The sequence below is a fragment of the Lathamus discolor genome, chromosome 14, assembly GCF_037157495.1.
Source record: "Lathamus discolor isolate bLatDis1 chromosome 14, bLatDis1.hap1, whole genome shotgun sequence".
Lineage (NCBI taxonomy): Eukaryota > Metazoa > Chordata > Aves > Psittaciformes > Psittacidae > Lathamus > Lathamus discolor.
In genome coordinates, this window is record NC_088897.1 from 4049216 (window position 1) to 4067552 (window position 18337).

The 18337-nt window shown below is 47.2% G+C and overlaps 2 protein-coding genes and 1 non-coding gene across 6 annotated transcripts in view; 2 read left to right on the forward strand and 1 right to left on the reverse strand.

Annotated features, from left to right (window-relative positions):
• Positions 1-704: 704 nt before the first annotated feature.
• PEX12 (peroxisomal biogenesis factor 12) lies at positions 705-7417 on the reverse strand. Of its 2 annotated transcripts, XR_010616014.1 has the most exons (4): positions 7124-7417; positions 6229-6773; positions 4760-5513; positions 705-1858 (listed from the first exon to the last, which is right to left on the reverse strand). XR_010616014.1 is itself a non-coding variant. In XM_065695071.1 (3 exons), the coding sequence occupies exons 1-3, from the start codon at positions 7247-7249 to the stop codon at positions 5120-5122; spliced, it is 1065 nt and encodes a 354-aa protein (XP_065551143.1). In that variant the 5' UTR covers positions 7250-7417; the 3' UTR covers positions 4753-5119. The 2 variants fall into 2 exon arrangements, 1 of the variants encoding a protein (XP_065551143.1); XM_065695071.1 differs by lacking the exon at positions 705-1858 and having other exon boundaries at positions 4753-5513.
• Positions 1702-1799, forward strand: LOC136022204 (Z30 small nucleolar RNA). Its single transcript, XR_010616065.1, has one exon. It is a non-coding gene; the product is annotated as a Z30 small nucleolar RNA (small nucleolar RNA).
• The window catches only part of AP2B1 (adaptor related protein complex 2 subunit beta 1), a 79469-nt gene continuing 68486 nt past the window's right edge, over positions 7355-18337 (forward strand). For 2 of the 3 annotated variants that reach the window (XM_065695068.1, XM_065695070.1), the window contains exons 1-5: positions 7355-7502; positions 11322-11379; positions 13817-13922; positions 15924-16059; positions 16744-16989. In XM_065695068.1, coding sequence (XP_065551140.1) covers positions 11343-11379; positions 13817-13922; positions 15924-16059; positions 16744-16989 — 525 coding nt within the window. In that variant the 5' untranslated portion in view covers positions 7355-7502; positions 11322-11342. The remainder of the gene's footprint in view (positions 7503-11321; positions 11380-13816; positions 13923-15923; positions 16060-16743; positions 16990-18337) is intronic. The other variant, XM_065695069.1, reaches the window with a different exon arrangement.

Consider the following 18337-nt stretch of genomic DNA (forward strand, 5'->3'; position numbering starts at 1 on the left):
TCGGGGCACGGGGGCTGGGGGAGGCCCGGTTGAGGCTGGGGTCTGTGGCTGAACGGGCGTGGAGGTGAGCGGGATGCGGGTGTCGTGAGGCTGCGGGGCCGAGTGGGACTGCGGGGGAGGCGCTGGGGGGGGTGCAGGAACGGGGGGCTGGAGCGAAGGGGAAAGGGACCTGGGGGTCCTGGTAGATAGGAGGATGACCATGAGCCAGCAATGTGCTCTTGTGGCCAAGAAGGCAAATGGCATCTTAGGGTGCATTAGAAAGGGAGTGGTTAGTAGGTCAAGAGAGGTTCTCCTCCCCCTCTGCTCAGCCTTGGTGAGGCCGCATCTGGAATATTGCGTCCAGTTCTGGGCCCCTCTGTTCAAGAAGGACAGGGAATTGCTTGAAGGAGTCCAGCACAGAGCCACAAAGATGATTAAGGGAGTGGAACATCTCCCTTATGAGGAGAGGCTGAGGGAGCTGGGTCTCTTTAGCTTGCAAAAGAGGAGACTGAGGGGTGACCTCATCAGTGTTTACAAATATGTGAAGGGTAGGTGTCAGGATGATGGAGCTAGGCTTTTTTCAGTGATATCCAGTGACAGGACAAGGGGCAATGGGTGTAAACTGGAGCATAGGAAGTTCCACGTTAACATCAGGAAGAACTTCTTTACTGTAAGAGTGACAGAGCACTGGAACAGGTTGCCCAGGGGGGTTGTGGAGTCTCCTACACTGGAGATATTCAAGGCCCGCCTGGACAAGTTCCTGTGTGATGTACTGTAGGTTACCCTGCTCTTGCAGGGGGGTTGGACTAGATGATCTTTTTAGGTCCCTTCCAACCCTTGGGATTCTGTGATTCTGTGAGAGCTGCAAGGGTCTGGGGAGAGAGTGCAAGGAAGGAATGGGTGGTATGAGGGTGGTTAGGTCGAAATAGAGAGCTCCGGGCCCTCGGAGAGCCACTGGATTCGGCAGCATTTGTGGGTACGATGGGAGTTTTCCTCTTGGCTTTGCCTGGTACTGGCTGTCCTGACCATGGAATCCCAGCTTGTGACCTGTCTTCCCAAGCTCCAGTTCCATTCCATCAGCATGTCACCTTCCTCCCCTGCTAAATGTGCTTTCTCCCCTTGTTACCTATAACAGGAGGTCGTGATAAGGAGAAAAGCCACACCATTAATTAATGGATGAGCTTGAAACTTTATCTGCTGCGTGCTTGCAGATCAGCTGAAGCTTTAATGAATGCTTATTTGGAGTTTCGAATGCCTTGTGGGGTGGCTTTGTGTATAAATGTGTCTGGAGCAAAGAGAGGAAAGGTGCTGGTTTAGCTGATGGTGTTTGGGAAGGGGAAATGGAGGAGTTTTGCCAGTGTTACTCCATCAACACGGCTTTGTCATGCACAGGAGCTCTTCATGGAGAGACTACATCCATCCTGATGGTGCAAGTACCACCTCCATCCTGCTGTGTCAAGACAGAAATAGCAGCTTAGGGCTGAGTTTCTTAGAACAGCCATGCCTGTCTCATCCTCCAAGGGTTGCTGTTAACTTACTGCGAACTCCATCCTGTAGAAAGCTGTGTGATCCTGAAAAGAATTAACCCAGACCCCAAGTTAATCTGTGTTTGGGTGTGGGGAGATGTGTGTGTGTGTGGCTTTCCTTCAGGAAAAAAACCTTTTCTGTTCTAGTTTCTGAGTTGGGAGCAAGCTTCTTATCGAATGGAAATACACTTGCCCGAAGCAATGATGAGCGAAGTATAGTCTGAACTGGTATTGCTGAGACTGTGTGTCTTTGCTCTGACCAGGGCATGATCACGTAATCTTCTCTCTGAGCTTATTTAGGCTGAGCTCATCTGGAGTAAATAGCTTTGCTGCTTGAAACTTTTTGATGCACCCTAAAAAAAAAAAAAAAATTGGGGAAAAAAGCCCACAACAAATGAACCCAACCCCTAAAAATCTTAAAATGCAGAACATTAAGAATTTGTAGCCATTTATTTTACTGGCAGAAAACAAAAACCTTGATTTGGCGAGTGAGTAGTGCAAACACTTGTTTGGGTTTGTGCATCCTGCTGCAGTGCTGGGTTTAGAACTGAGCTTGCAGCAAGGGAGGTTTCTGGTTTTGTCTGTGTGCAGCATGGCACATGAAACTCCAGATGCTCTGCCACTGCATCTTCTTTGTAAATGCAGTGCATTTTACTCTAAAATGGAGTTTGAGCTGTCTGTCCTGTAGGCACCTCATTAGCAGTTGGTTTAGCTGTGCTCTCATCTAGTGATTGCTAGGAGGAATGGTTTTGGAAGAGAGTTGTGTTGGGCCTGGCTCTGGTGCTCTGCTCTGGAGGAAGTGGCAGGGGGAAGGCTGGGCTAATCACGGAAGTACAGGAAAAGATCTGGAGCTATTCCCTAATCAAGTTTTTAATCTCTTCCAGGTCTTGATGATGGGTTTACATTCATTTCCCTTTTCCTGTGAAGAAGGAAGCTTCTACAGGGAGTATGTACTGAGGAGTATAATTATGGCGGGTTTCTCAGAAGCAATGTGGTTTCTGTAAGGAAGTGAGGAAAGCAAATCAGTTGCTCCTGCACTCACTTTCTAAGTGTCTGGATGAGTTGTGAATGTGGCTTAGCTTCATTAAATGCTTTTTAAAAGACTTCAGTTAAGTTCTGACAGAAACATATTGGGCAGCTCCAGTGCTGCTGTTGATGTAATTGTATTAAGCCATAGAACAAAGCATCCTGAATGTACACATATGTGCCTGTATAGAAGTCACAGATTGGTATGTAAGTCTGAAGGATGGTTTAATAAAGTTGATATTCCCTAAAAAAAAATCTTGTCTATCTTTAAGCCATCATGGCTTTAATAACACTATTACATTTAAAAGCACATAAAGGGAATGTTTGTATAATCCAAACTGGTTTGTAGCTTCGTTTTAAAGCAGTAAAGCTGATAAAAGGGTGTGTAGTTGGCTCCTAAGAACAGGAGGGTTAGAAGAAGCGGTCAAATCCAAGTTGATATTCTACAGGAACACTTATAAAATCTGCCAGGTAACTGCTGAGCCTATCACTGTTGTGGGCTTAATGCTTGTTAGTCAGCTAAGCATTAAAAAGCAATTTAATATTCAAGAGAGTAATTACAGCTTTTCAGAAGTGTGGGGCTTAGATGTGGGTGGTTCTGTGCAGGTCTCGGAGGTGCTGTGGAGTTGGTCTGGTAAGGATAGGGTGTTGTGTGGTGTGAGGCAGAGTGGAAGCAGCCAGAGCCTGGCAGGGAGGCATCCACTCTGGGGAGAGGGAAAGAGATTAACCCTGGAAGAAGGAGGTGTACAAGGGGTAGTGTGTGCACGCAGGCAGTTTGGGTTGTGCTTAATTTGGAAAGTGTAGAAAGAATAAAAGGACATTAAATCTATCCTAAAACTGAATCATCAGTCAAATCCTTCATCCCTTATGAGTGGCTGCGTTCAGACTCCAGGACATTCAGATGGGTACTTACAAGACCACACAGCACGTGTGTGGAGTGGTTTAGATGCTGGTTTTTCACAGAGATGATGATTTCTCTGTATGAAGCAAGTGATGTGAAATAACAACCAGCTCAAAGCCAGCTACATTAAAAGTGATTTGAAGTCTCAGGAAATCTTGGCCCTTTCTGTGATTTCTTTTCCAGCAAGATGCACGTGCTCTTCATGGCTTTTTAAAAGGAGAGGTGTCTTTAAGGATCCATTAACTACTAAAGGAAAAATGAAAGAGTTTTTATTCTTATTCCATAGTGGCACAGGTAGAAGGGTCTGGAAGTTGTATAGAGCTAGTAAGACAAGTGACAAATCTCATTTGTCACAGCAGGTGTTTTCCAGAGCATCTTTAGGATACAAATTGCTGTCTTTTTCCATGTTATTAACTAACCTTGTTATCTTGCTTATAAGTGAGGCAGGATATTGGAGATTTTTATCTTCTGAAGCAAAGCTAAAGTGCAGAGGGAAATGAGCTGACCCGGTTCAGTGGATTAAATGTTAGAAATTATCACTTAATCTGGAAAAATCTTGTACATTGTGAGCAAACTTTCCTGTTCATATTCTGTAAGGGATGTCCTGGTGGTGTCTGTAGGAGCTGACTGCTGCTCCCTAGAGCCCAGTCAGGAAAACACCTTCCATGACAAACCAGGTGTCCCAGGAACCAGCCATAACGTTCTCTCCTCTGTTCAGCAAAAGGATGCTTTGCTATGATGTGAATGTGCTACATGGTTGGGACTGGAGTAATTGCCATGCAATAATTAAACGCAGACATTAAAGATTCTCAGCCTATAAAATACGCCTGTCCATTATCATCATCTGCAAAGACAAAAGCTGCTTCAGTCCAGTCTCCCTTGTGTCTCTGTTTTTCCAATAACCAGAAAAGAATTAAGGTTAGGTTCTCAATCGAGAGAATTTTGCTTTATAAAAGCAGATAATAACAGATGCAAAGACTTACTTAACAAAAAAGCCAACTCCCGTCACAGCTGCTTTGCTCTGGTTCATCATTTTTCTCCCTTGTGCACAAATGTAATGTCTCTCTTATCTACTTGTTTGCACACATCGACTTCTCTTCCTTTAAAAAGTCAAACCCTTCAGTTAGAGCTGTCAGGAGAATTAGGGGGTTGATGTTCTCAATTCAAAGGCACGTAGCCTGAAAAATCAGGGGGACCCTGAAGAACAACACGATCAGAGCAGAGGTTTGAGCCTGTCTCTACCTCTGTGACAAGCACTAGTGCCAGAGCTTGCCCTGGCAGTGCTGAGAAACTGCTGCGGGAGCAGTAAGTAAGGAAGTGTCCCTACCTCTTTAATTTGCTGGCTCATGCCCTTGAGTGGGGAATTTGCCAGTGATGGTCTTTGATCTACATTCTTATCCAAATCAATGTTTCTTCCCTTTCGGTTGGTCTTTGAAGGTGTTTCTGTGCTAGCTGACAGACCAGGGCTGTCCAATTCCTCTGAGACTGTTATGGGATGTTTGAACAGTTAATAAAGGGGAGAGCCTTTCCAGAATTCACAAGGGCAGCAAAACTGATGTATCACCAAGTTCAAAGCAGCTTTAGAGCTCACTGATGAGCTGCAATGGTCCAAAGTCTTTTATGGGACACAAGGAAGGGAGAATTCAGGCTCAGTGCTGCCCAGCTGCTAGGTGCAGGGACAGATCTCTCAGCTCTCAGGAGAGTACAGTTTGACAAGATGCTGCAGCTCTGTGGCATAGCCTGTGATGGGGCAGCGCTGATGAGCTTTCACATACCCGTACACACAGCGGTAGCAGAAGACAAAGCCAGATGTGGATAGGGCTGTGGCGTTGACGCGAGTTTTGTGGCACAGGGGACACACAGTCTTCAGTTTGGGTAGGAGAGTGGAGCTGGGGTCGAGGTGCACGGGGGGTGGAGGAGTTGGGAGCGCAGTCAGAGATTTGATGGTCTCCTGGTTTTCTGAGGAGTACCACCAGTCCAGGAACTGAAGGAAGAACATGCTGACAGACAGCCCAGTGGACAGGGAGAAGGCGATGGTGCCCAGGGCTTTCCTCACTGCTGACTGCACCTGGGTTTTAATGCTGTAGCAGAGAGAAGGTATTAAGTATATTAATATATTATTACTATATATAAATGTATTATAATAAATTTATAATAATTATTATTATAAATAATATATAAATGGATTAAGGTATTATATAAGGAGAAACTTATTACCACATATGTAAACCACAGCAGAAGGGATTGCTTTACACAGCTTCTTAACACTAAGTTGGTCAATGTATCCCATGTTTATAGTAAGGCATCTCCTAGGATGTTTCTCTTAGTATTTTAAGAAAGCTTCAAGTCCTGTTTTATCCAGAAATCTCAATTGGAAGAGTTTGGATTGAGCGGGCCTGGATCACAGAGCTTTTCACCCATGGATCATCATTTTACATGGCATTAAGTGTGGTCATGGCTAGCTGCTGCTCAGAGGAATCAAAGAGCTAAGTTTTAGTCCTTTTAGCAATATAGTTGCAGTATGGTTCCCTCATTAGAAAAGTGCAGGTGAAAACTGAACAGGATAAAGGCTGAAGAGCCAAAAAGACCCCCATTTTATGACCACAAAATCTTGTGAAGCTGATCCCCACTACTTGATTCCTTATTCACACTGACAACGCACCCTTTTGGAGCACACTTTGCCAGAGGTAAACTTCATCTCAATTTCTGGAGAAGTTTTCAGTTGCAGCATCACCTCTAAATTAACACACCCACAGAACCCCCCCTCGAGAGCAGCTAAGCCATGTTCTGACATACCTGGGTATAGGATGTGAGGTGGTTCCCCCCAGTTTCTTCTCCAGGGCCAGGATATCCTCTGCAGTCAGTCTGACTAGGCGAACACCAGCCAGGCGCAGCATGGGTGAATGATGCTGAGCCTTCCCCAGGATATAGCACAGTTGCTGGATAAGAAACCAGCCCTCCCAGGTCATGTTTACAAAGGGGTAGGCAGCTAGAAAGGCTCTGTAGAAGCGCTTCCATGATGACGAGGGAGGGTGGATGGAGTACTCATCCTCTTCCCTCAGGGTGGACACCAGTTTCTCCAGCTTTCCTTTCAGGTAAGGAACAAGAACCAGCAAGAGAAGAGACTTCCAGTGCTGCCTCTTTGGCAGGCCAGCAGTGGCCAAGGGGTGCTGCCTGCAGTCTCCCATGGGGATCCTCTTTAAGCTGTAGAAGTTTTCAGAAAAGGAAGCACTGCACCTAGCCAGGTAGTGCTGCTGGAGCAGCACGTCCAGAAGGACATAGACCTCATCAAACCAGTGCCAGAGGAAGCCGTATCGGCCAGGATTGGACTCAGCAAGCACCTGTTGAAAGGGATACAAAACAGGAGGGCATAAACGGGAGTAGTGTGCTGAATAACAAGAACTAGCAGAGAGTAGTTTGGGTCGGTAGGGACCTTCACAGGTCATGCCTATGGCTCTTAACACCATCTGGGCGGGTCAAAACTGCTGTAGTCGTTCGTGAGTGTGGTAAACGCAGGTGACGAAGGGCTCAGCAAGGCTGGGCAGCGTCCCCAGCGCCCCTCTGCAGCAGCTTCCCCACACAGCAGCCACCCCCAGGCACCGCTCACCTCAGCGCTCCGCTCCCCCAGGCCTGCGGTGATGAGGGACCGCCGGCCTCCCCTCCCCTCCCTCACCCGAGGCCTCGCACGTACCTTCACCAGGTGCTGCAGGGCGGGCTTCACGGCGGCCATCAGGCTGTCCTGGGCCACCGCCTCGAAGATGGATGGCCGGTCATCGCCGGCTGAGGCGGCCGTGAGGTGAGCGCCGAGCTCCGCCATGACACCGACAGCACTCCGCCCAGCCGCCAGGGGGAGCCCCCGCCCGGCCCCAGCCCAAGCGCCGCGGAGCACCTCCTCCCGGAAGCGCGGCGCGGCCGGCGCTCTGTCGCCTCCCGCGCTCCTCTATGGTGGCAGGGCGCGGCCGCTCTAGGCGGAGGAGGGTTTATTCTCGCTCCTCGCGAGTCCTCCCGGCCCCTCCGCTCCGCTTCCGGTTCCGCCGCCGCCCCCACAGCGGTGTGTCCGTGCCGCCGCCGTGAGTGGGGCCGGGACGGGGGGGGGGGGGGGGGGGGGCACTGGTGGGGGACTGGGAGACGGTGGTGGCACTGGTGAGGCCTTGGGGGGATACTGAGGGGGCATTGGGCGCTGGAAGGGGGGACTGGGAGGCGGTGAGGCCTTGGTGGGGTGGCTGGTGTAGGGTGGGAGGGGCACTGGGAGGATTGGGCAGGAGGGTGCTGAGGGTGAGGGGTGGGTGCTGGCCGTGGGGACGCTGGGTGGGGGGGCGTTGGGAGGCGGGCTGGGGCGGGAATGAGGTAAGCGAGGTACTGGGATGGCACCGTGCGGGGCTGGGATCGGTGGGGGATGCTCCTGCAGCCTGGGAGAGGTCTGGGGGTGGGCAGGGGGTCGAGGGGTACTGGGGGTGTCCGAGGAGTGAGGAGGTGATAGGAAGCACCGCGCATTGGAGAATGGGGTGGGGATGGAAGCAGTCACCTGCCCCGAGCACATGCTGTTAGGGCCGTGGGTTCAGAAGCTGAGGTGCTGTTTTCCCCTTGGCATCCATCAGTCTCCTGATGCTCTGAGGGCCCTGAGCCATGCTTGGGCTATTGTGTGGCTACTCAGTCAAAATGGGTGCAGATAAGATATGTGATACTGCCCTGGGTTTAGCAGGAGCAGTCATTTTTTCTCCTTCTTAGTAGCTGGTGCAGCGCTGTGTTTATTGACTTTTCGGCCTGGGAATCCCAGGTGCCGTAGGCTTTTAACAAAGGACACTCAGCCACGCAGCTCGTTCGCTCACCCACTCGGCGGGACTGTTAACCAGGGATCGCTTTAGAGATTTAGGGGTGCAACACTGCGTCATTTCAGTGCTGGGGAGTTTGGATCAATACTGAGGCCTTAAAGCTGCTGCCTTCCTCTTTATAGTGATGTGAAATCAGTGGTGGGAGCTGCACAGGCTGCTGGAGTCATGCCTGGGGCGAAGCAGGTGTTGGTCAGGCACAGGATCCATTTTTCTGTGTGGTTTGGGGCTGAGGAATCTTTATTTTTCAGGCTATGATGGTTCCTTATTCTTTTAATTTAATCATGTTTTTGGTTCAGTCTCCATTTAAATGTCAAGGCAATGCTTATAGCATTAAACATTGCCAGAGCTTCTGGAGAAATTCCTCTCTTCCTGTTTGCAGGGTTTGGAACAGGAGCCTTTTGCTGTCAGCTAAAACACCTCTTACCTCTTCCCACCTTGGACACAGAGCAATAGTGAGGGCACAATCGGATGTGGATCTTCTCCTAAAAATACAAGGATGATCCTGATGTTGTCAGAATTTATCTTGGCTCTCTTCAGTTTAGATTTGTGTGCAAGGAGATGGCATTTTCCTGAGTTATTTAAAACATTGCTATTTGTATATCTGGGCTGGTTTGGGTTTGGCCTTCTTCTGGGACTTGCTGTAAACCAAGCTGGGTTTGCTTAGTGGACGAGATTACACCCAGTGCTGTCACTGAACAGTGTGCAAAGCAAGCTCTGACATCATGAAGCAGCAATCTGAGTGCTCATGAGAAGAAGAGCTCTCTCCAGTGTTGCCCTTGGAATATGGTAGTTTGCTTGTTGACCTGGCAGATCTCATTTACAGCTATCAAAACAGGGTGTAAAGACATGCACTGTGCTTAGCCTTGGCTGAATGTGCCTAGGATTCTTCATCTGAAGTTAGAAGAACAGCAAAATGTCCTGGTTTTGGGTTTAAAGATCATCTCTGAAGTTCAGGAAGGTTTCTTCCTCCTCTGTGTAGCTTAATGCAACTGAGATGGATGATGTGTATGATGGTTTGTTGGGGTTTTCGCTCCTCAGTTTTCTCTCTTATCTGCTGCTCTGGCCACTGTTAAAACCAGTATCAGGGTAGCTCAGCTGAGAGGTGTGACCCGGGTTGATAAATCCATATACAGTGCAAAGAACAGCAAGGTTATGTTCCATGCCTTTTGCATAGCACTGTACCAAACACTCTTGTAGAGGAAAGTATTTTAGGTCATCTTTTCAGCTGGGCTCAAATCTGAAAGACTGTGTCAGCAGTAGCATTGCAGCTGAACGTGGGGTCTGGTCTTAGTCATAAACCAAGACCCACAATAGCTTTAGCTTTCAGGATGCTGTGATATTTTAGATGGAAAGATTGCAGTGCTGTAATTTCTGTGGCTTTCCCAACCCAGCCTCCGTTTTGGAAGGAGGGCAAACCTTTCCTGCAGGAGGAATGTGCTTCCAGACCTGTCCCCCGGCGTAGTTTTGCTCTCCAGCTTGGCAGGATCAGAAAGGGAGATGAAAATCAAACCAAACCCAGTCCTGCTGCCTCATTGGGATGAGGTGGTAACCACACAGGCACAGGGCAGGATTGGAGCTCTGGGGAGCTGGGTGAAGCAACAGGTTGCTTCTCATCTGGCTGCTTGGCAGTGGGACAAGATGACGACAGCTCTGCATGGCTGTAGAGCACATTGAAGGTGGTAGAAATCGTGGCAAATCCCCCTCAGCTGCTGCTGGTGGGAATTGAACTGGTCAAGGGGGATAAGGGTGGAAAAGAATGGCAGTGGTGTTGGGGTTGGTTAAAGGATGAGGAAGGAAAGTGTTAAGAAACAGCAAGCTGGTTGTGCTGCTGCTGGGCAGTGTCTTGGAGTTCAAAGCTGTGCTTGTCCTTCTGTGCTGAGCCAGCAAGAGCTGCAAGGTTTAGAGGCAGGACAGGCAGTGTTTAGGGAACAGATGACTTGCTGCTTTGCTGATAACGTTTAAGGTCGTGGAAGTATGTACAAGAGAAGGGGAATTGGGAAAAAGGAGGGAAGAGGTGGGAAAACCCTTTTCTTCGGATAGTTTTAGAGTCATAGATTCTTAGTACTGATGCACTGTTCCACCAAAAGCACTAAAACTGCTGCTCCTTTGCTTGTTTTTCAGTTCAGCTGAAAATTGTTTTGAGTCATGTTTGCCATGGAGCTGGCAACTGTAAAGATAAAATGATGGCTATCCGCGTACATTTGGGCAATCCCTGTATTCTAAAGTATTAATAATTCAGTTCTCTGGGACAAGGAAAGTGCTGGTGAGACCATTCTCATGGCTCTTAAGCACTTGCTGGCCCAGCACCGTTTGTCAATCCTGTCCACAAACCTGAAGTGCAGCACTGAAATAATCAGCTTGTGTGTGTCAGAGGTGGGATGTCAGCTCTTGGCAGAGAAAGATTCCAGTTTCAGGCTTGGGAGAACTGAAAAGTAATGGCTTTTCATTGCAAACAACCGCTTTGCATCTCTGGGGAACAAAAGGAGGGAAAGAAATGAAAGGGCCTCGGGGTGGGTGTTGCAACTAGGGTTAATTGTTCCTTCCATCAAGACGCAACACAGGGAAGTATCGTTAGGGGGAGTTGACAGTTTCCTTTGTCTGCATCATGGACTTCTCGCTTCCAGTCGAGATATTAAATGTGCAGTGCTTTTTATGGCAAACGAAATGGTGAACCTGGAGGAAAGGCAGCTGCAGAGCATGTCAGGATCTGCTGATTATAAGGAGTTAAAAACCCCCTTTCCCCTTCTGAGACTGAGAGGTTGAAAAGCTGGGCTGAGCATCACTGCTTTCCCAGCCTGCCCACCTCAGGCTGTGGTGTTTTCACTGAGGTTGTTCATCTGAGCCCTTTAAATCCCTGGGTTGCCCAAGTAATAGCAGCAGCAGGTGCAGAATGAAGATTGTGAAACTTGTGCCTGTGGATATAAGGCATTTGCTGCTTCCCCTTTTGTTACACACTCACCAGCCATCCTTCCTCTTGAGTTCCTGCCTTGCAAACTGGGTGTTGTCAGCTCCCAACGCCGTCTGACTGCTTCTTCCTTTATTTATTCTTCTTCCCAGGTGTTGTAAGGAACTGGAACCATGACGGACTCCAAATACTTCACGACCAATAAAAAAGGTTAGTGTTAAGCTGCTGTGGTGGATTGGAGGTGGTGGGTGGCTATTTTTACCCAGCTTTTTTAACTGCATGCGGAAGAACTTGTGCTGTTCTGTTAGCTCTGTCCCTGTTTCTCATCTTAATCATCTAGGGAGAAACTTAGCAAGTAGGTCGCTTGGTGACGGAAGACGAAACTGATGTATATATGGTTTTGTGATGCGCAAAATGACCCCAATTGCTGCTTTATCAAGGATCAGAGAGCAAAACATTGGGATTTGAGTGCAGATCTGGTTAAAGTTTTAGTTACGGGCTTACAAGTTCAAGACTGAGGATGGTTTCTCTGTTGGGCATCACGGGATTAAGTTGATGACATTTAGTATTTAAGGTATAAGTGTATATCATTGAGCTGTTGCAGATAATGGGATTTCCTATGACTGTTTCCTCCACAGCTGCAGTGCTCTGACTTCCCCTTGGCTTTACTGTAGGCGTGGTGGGCTCCTCACTTCAGGACAATCTGCCCTTAAGAAGGGATAGCCTGGAAAGGATCTTTGAGGATGTTTTTACTCATCCACCTATTCCAGAGCAGGGCTTGTTCTGCTGAATCTGTACCAGGCAGATTTTAACTTCTAACCTGTTTCTAAATAGAACACTGTTGCTGACTGCAATTTAAACCTGGTGTAAACCATATGAAGACAGGCTGAAAAAGTTGGGGCTGTTCAGCCTGGAGAAGAGAAGGCTGCATGGAGACCTCAGAGCAGCCTTCCAGTATCTGAAGGGGGGCTATAGGGATGCTGGTGAAGGACTCTTCATTAGGGACTGTAGTGACAGGACATGGGGTAATGGGTTCAAACTTAAACAGGGGAAGTTTAGATTGGATATAAGGAGGAAATTCTTTACTGTGAGGGTGGTGAGGCACTGGAATGGGTTGCCCAGGGAGGTTGTGAGTGCTCCATCCCTGGCAGTGTTCAAGGCCAGGTTGGACAAAGCCTTGGGTGAGATGGCTTAGTGTGAGGTGTCCCTGCCTATGGCAGGGGGGTTGGAACTGGATGATCTTGAGGTCCTTTCCAATGCTAGCTATTCTTTGATTCTATTTTGCTCATCCTTCTCTAGCAGATGTGGAAAATGGTTCACATTAAGCCCTCCTTTTCAGAACAGCTCAGTGTTTCTGGTGAATGCTTGCCAGTGAAAAAACTACAGTGCTGATCAATTTATATTTCATTAAGCTTCAGAATGAGCTCATAAATTAAGCAAATGCAATTCACATCTTTCTAAGGAACAATCCCATCTGTAAGTTGAGTCCTAAAGGTGGGCTTTTCTGCCATGGCTGTAAGAGACCAGCCTGCACTCTCTGAGCTTTAGTGGCACACTGCTGCTGGCTCAGCTCTGGCTGGGACACGATCTCAGTGTGAGTAATGCGAGTATCTCTGGCAGCCAGGAGGTATGATGAGTGCTCACTGCACTGTGTTCTCCAGAACAGTAACTCCTCTTCTTTTTTGAGGTACCTGTTAGTCTTTTTTTGTCAGGCTCTTCAGTAATCAGTGCAGCTGATGTGACAAAGTGCCATTGGTGCGTAGGAATGGAAAGTTAGGGGCTTGAATGTGTTTTGTCAGAGAGATTCTGATATTTGTAATGTGTCTTCAGCCTGCGGCTTCCAGTGAGAAATACTGCTCACCATCCTTGAGGAAAGCTGTGAGACAGAAGCATTAGCCTTCTAGCATCACTTTGTCTAGAACAGGCCTCATAAGCAGAGTTTTGCATGTGTTGCTTTAGCAAACTTGCTTTGCTGCTGTCATGATCCAGCCTGAACTGACATTCCACACACTAGCATCTGGAAGAATTAGTGTCATGGAAAAGGCAGCTTTGGCAACCTCAGAATCCAGGCAAGCTGTGTTACACCATTTTGTTAGTAGTAGCTCTCTCTTTCTAGCTTGGAAGGAATTTATTCCACTGGAGTAAATTTGTGCATTCCTGTTTCTGCTGCTGTGTATCACAGCACTTGGGCTTTACCACAGCCTGCTGCTTTCTCTTTGCATTCACTGGAAGCAGGTGATGATGAGCCAAAGTTGAAAGTCTGGGCAAAATTCCTAGCTTAGTTAGTTAGTTCTTGCAGGCACGAATCTGGTGTCTCCATGTCTTTCCATCCCAGTTATATAATAGTTGCCTCTGAGAAACAGACACTGCAGCGATGTGATTTAATGTTCTGGAAGTGGGAGAGCTGCAACATGCAGCGTGGTTCTTGTTAACTGCTTTTTCCTTAGCAAGGTGTTAGCCCATATCATTATCTTGAGTGTTGCAGCTTTGCTTCTCATTGAAGCATGTTCTCCATAAGGTCTGACAGATGCTGTGCTGGCTTTATGGGAACAAGAGGCTGGGAAAGTAAAAAGTCACTCTTGATTTATCCATGAACCAAGACCTTTTTCAGCTCCCAAAAGGCTCGGTCTATTTTGTCTTCTGCCAGGGGAGATTTTTGAACTGAAGGCTGAACTCAATAATGAGAAGAAAGAGAAGAGGAAAGAAGCTGTGAAGAAGGTCATTGCAGCCATGACCGTGGGGAAGGATGTCAGGTAAACCCAACTTTTCTTGCACCTGTAGCAGCTCTGGTTGTCCTGGGGCTTGGTCGGGTGTAGCAACACATCTCCATGGGGCAGCTCTAAGCCTGTGATCTCAGTGGGGCTGGGTAGTGAGGCTGGCTGTGTCCTTGCCTGTTCTGTGCTTGAGCCACAGCTTCCTCAAGCTCCCTCCTGTTAACTGAGAGCAAAAGAAACAGCTGTTTTCAGTGCTGGTTTAGCTAGGTGCCAGTAGCTCTTTTTATTTAAAAACTCATCCAGAATTCATCCATTTTGTACATCACTTTAGATAATGTTTTCTCACTTCTTAGTAGCTTGTGTTTTCATGTTAGAAAGGCAATTCCAAGTCTTTTGCTTAGCCTTACTTGTCATAGCATCAATTTAAGCTACATTCAACATAAGTGATTTTAAAACTGACCCTTTGCCTCATGGTGACTCAAGGACACAGGCATTTACCTTCTGCAGCACTGTCTCCAAGACTATCTGTCTTTGAGACCACTTGCTTCAGTGAATACTTCTCCCTTCCAGCTTCTCCTGTTACTGGACTCTACCACAAAGTCTCAGTAGTCCTGGATTCATGGCATTGTGCTCTGTTGCCACGGAAATAATGAGGTTGCAAATTTCGCATCATGACTTCATCGTAGAATGAAGGGGCAGATAAACTGCAGGAAAGATAAAGTAATGTTTTTTGGCCAGCAGCGCTTGCCCTTCACCTTTAGCTCTCTCCAGTGTACCCGAGAGCTGAGTTTTGCATGCCGCTCAGCTTGGCAGTGTTGAAGTTCCTAATCTCTGTAGCGTTTAGCAGGCTGAGATTTGCAGGTTCTCTGCAAGTGTCCTGCGTTACCAAAATGTTTTTAAGCATTTCTTTTCCTAGTGGGTTCATTACCAGGCCTGGCGTGGCAGAATGTTGTTGTTTGGTGAACTCCCCAGTTAAAACACCTTTGGGAAATTGCATTAGTTTTCACTTGTTCCAGAACTGACCCATGTTAAAGCCCTAGAAGAGATTAAATGATTGTTATAAAAGCCATTGCAGACTGGTTTGGGAGGAAGTTAACCTCTCATTACACAGCAGGATACTTAAAGTGGAACTCCAGTTTTCCCCATTTCCTTGATGCTGTTACTATCTATCCCCTTTACATACCATACAATCTCACTGCTTTCCTTAGTTTTGGGTGGGAGTGTTGATCTGCTTGAGGGCAGGAAGGCTCTTCAGAGGGACCAAGGCAGGCTGGACTGATGGGTTGTGGTGAATTTGTACGAGGTTCACCAAGGCTTAGTACTGCATTTCTGTCACAACAGCCCTATGTACCATTGCAGAGTTGGGGGAGAGGGGGTGGAAAGCTGCCTGATGGAAATGTCCTTGGGGTTTTGGTCAACAGACAGCTGAGGGTAAGCCAGGACTGTGCCCATGTGGCCAGGAAGGCAAAGAGCATCCTGGCTTGTGTCAGCACCAGTGTGACCAGCAAGACTGGGGCAGTGATCATCCCCCCTGTACTGGGCATTGGTGAGGCTGCACCTCGAATCCTGTGTTCAGTTTTGAGCCCCTTATTCCAAGAGAGACATTGAGGTGCTGGAGGGGGTCCAAAGAGGGGAATGAAGCTGGTGGAAGGTCTAGAGCACAATGTGAGGTGCAGCTGAGGGAGCTGGGGGTGTTTAGCCTGAAGAAAAGGAGGTTTGTGGGAGACCTTAAGGTGAGTCTCTGCTCCCAAGAAACAAGCAATGGGAAAAGAGGAAATTACTTCAAGTTGTGCCAGGGGAGGTTTAAACTGGATATTAGGAAAAGTATCTTCACCAAAAGAGTTGTCAAGCATTGGAACAGGCTGCTCAGGGAAGGGATAGAGTCACTATCCCTGGAGGTGTTTAACAGGCGTATGGATGTGGCACTTAAGGACATGATTTTGTGGTGGTGTTGCCAGTGCTGGGTTAATGGTTGGATTTGATGGTCTCTTCCAACCTAAGTTACTCTGATTCTATTCTTGCCTTCCCTTGTCTGTGCAGCTCACTCTTTCCTGATGTTGTGAACTGCATGCAGACTGACAACTTGGAGTTAAAGAAGCTGGTCTACCTTTACCTGATGAACTACGCCAAAAGTCAGCCAGATATGGCCATCATGGCTGTCAACAGCTTTGTGAAGGTAAAGTGTTGACACTAGTCTGCACTAGCTGAGCACTTCACATGCAGTTCACAGTTCAAAGTGTTGAATGCACTGGTAAGATATGTCACTTTGCTTGCATGCTTTGAAGTATGAAGTGTTATATTCCCTTCTGCTTTTTCTTTTTGCTCATCGGAAAAGTGCCTCTAGGCTAGCTTTGTGTACTGCTTCATGTTTTGCAAACTTAAGGGATGCTTATGTCTAGAACTGATGGCCTGTGAGTAATAGCCCTTAAAAACTGTTGCATTGTGTTTAGTTGATTTTCCCATAATCTTCTCTTGCTCCTTTAAATCAGTAAGGCTGGAAACCAGTGTATTACTTTGAAAGTTGCCTGTGGCTAGCTTTTGGGTGGTGAGAGCTAGCTCTCTAGCTTAGCTGTAGCTGCTAGATCATATTGAAAGAAGTTTTGCCTGGGAAAACTAGGGGACACAGAGATCACAAATTGACAAGCTAACATAGCCTGAAACCATCTTGAGGTAGTGTAGAATGTTTCTGTGAACCTGCAAGCTCCACCTTTTATCCCCGATCTGAAATAATTGCCTTGTTTTAGCATGTAATCAGAGAGAATGTCTTTTGGTTTAATAGGAACAGCCTGATTCTGGCTGCAGGGAAGGTGTCAGTGGCTAGTGTTGCAGATTTGCTTACTGTATTTCTGTCGTGTTGCAGGACTGTGAAGACCCAAACCCTCTGATCCGTGCTCTGGCCGTACGTACAATGGGATGCATCAGGGTGGACAAGATCACAGAGTACTTGTGTGAGCCTCTTCGCAAGTGTCTGAAGGATGAAGACCCTTATGTACGGAAGACTGCAGCTGTCTGTGTGGCGAAGCTGCATGACATCAATGCCCAGATGGTGGAGGACCAAGGGTTTCTGGATTCCCTGCGTGACCTGATTGCAGACTCCAATCCCATGGTAATGTACATGTTCTCCCAGTTTGAGTTCACAATGGGCAGATAATAAGAAATGTGAAGTCTTTTTTGTTGCAACTGATGCACCATGATGTATGTGTTGGTTAGTGACCACTTGTTGCCTCAAAAAACAGGAAATACCTTCTCTTCTTTGATCCCTTTGGGCTTTTGCCTGAATGCTGCAGTGAATGTGTAACTTCCTGGTCACATAGTCAGAAGAGGAAGAAATACTTCCTGCTGCTACCTTGGTGACAGCTCATAGTGATTGCTTTCCTGCAGGCTTTGGCTCTTCTTGAAGTAAGATTGGATGGATTAATTCATTCACTAATGCAGATAAATCCAGTGGCCTGTAATGAGTGGAGAAAAATCAATGCTCATGTGTTTAATAAAGTTAAATGGGTCATGAGAGGTGGAGATCAAGACCAAGAATTTCACAGGAGTAAATTACCTACTAAATCAGTACTTCATTGTGGTTGAGGAAGGGTCCATTTCCATGCCAGGCATCTTCCGCTATTATTTTGTAACTATAAGGTGGTGGCCAATGTATTAAAGTGCGTTACTGCATAATCCTTTCATTTATTATGTTTTTCCTGTGATCTACCGGAATCCAGTGAGCATACTGATACTGCTGTGAGTCCTAGCAGGGACTAAAACTTCTGCAGCTCAGTTTAACTCGGTTTAGGCATGTGACTGCTTTTTTAGCTCCTTTAGAGCACAGATCTAAAGGAGCTAAAAGACTGCTTAAAGACATCACTTCACTATTGGGCAGATCTAACTGCTCTTTGTGGTGCATGAATCAAACCACAGAAAGCAAATTGCCATCCTGTTACAGGTGTCTTTGGGCAGGTTTAGATACATCAAGTGCAGGTGGTAAGGTGCCATCCCCTTTAGTAGGAGAGAGAAGGCTGCTGACTGCTTTTCTTGCAGCTTTCTAGAGGCAGGAAAACTAAAAAGTGCCTGACTTCACAGGCACAAGTCTGTGAGCACTGGTATCTGTCAGAAGATACAGGCGCCTGTTGCCTCTAGTACCCAGCTCTTTCCTGTCTTTTTGACTGCCACCCTGATGTTTTTCTATGCCAGGTTTCTGCATGAATATTGATGACTACTTGAAGATGTTCTCTGTGGCTAGGCAATTTAGAGGCTAATAGGGGAACACCTGCTTTTTTAATTCAGTGTTTAGGATGTCCTTGCAGCCTCTGAAAGCACTTGATGGGACTGAAAGCTACTTCAGTTCTGCTTAAATGCTGGCCCCTGACATTCACTGGCTTTCAGGCAGCAATGGTGCGTGCTCTAGACAGGGATATAACCTACCCTTCTCCTAGCCTTGGTTCCAGCTGTTTAATTGTCTTCTG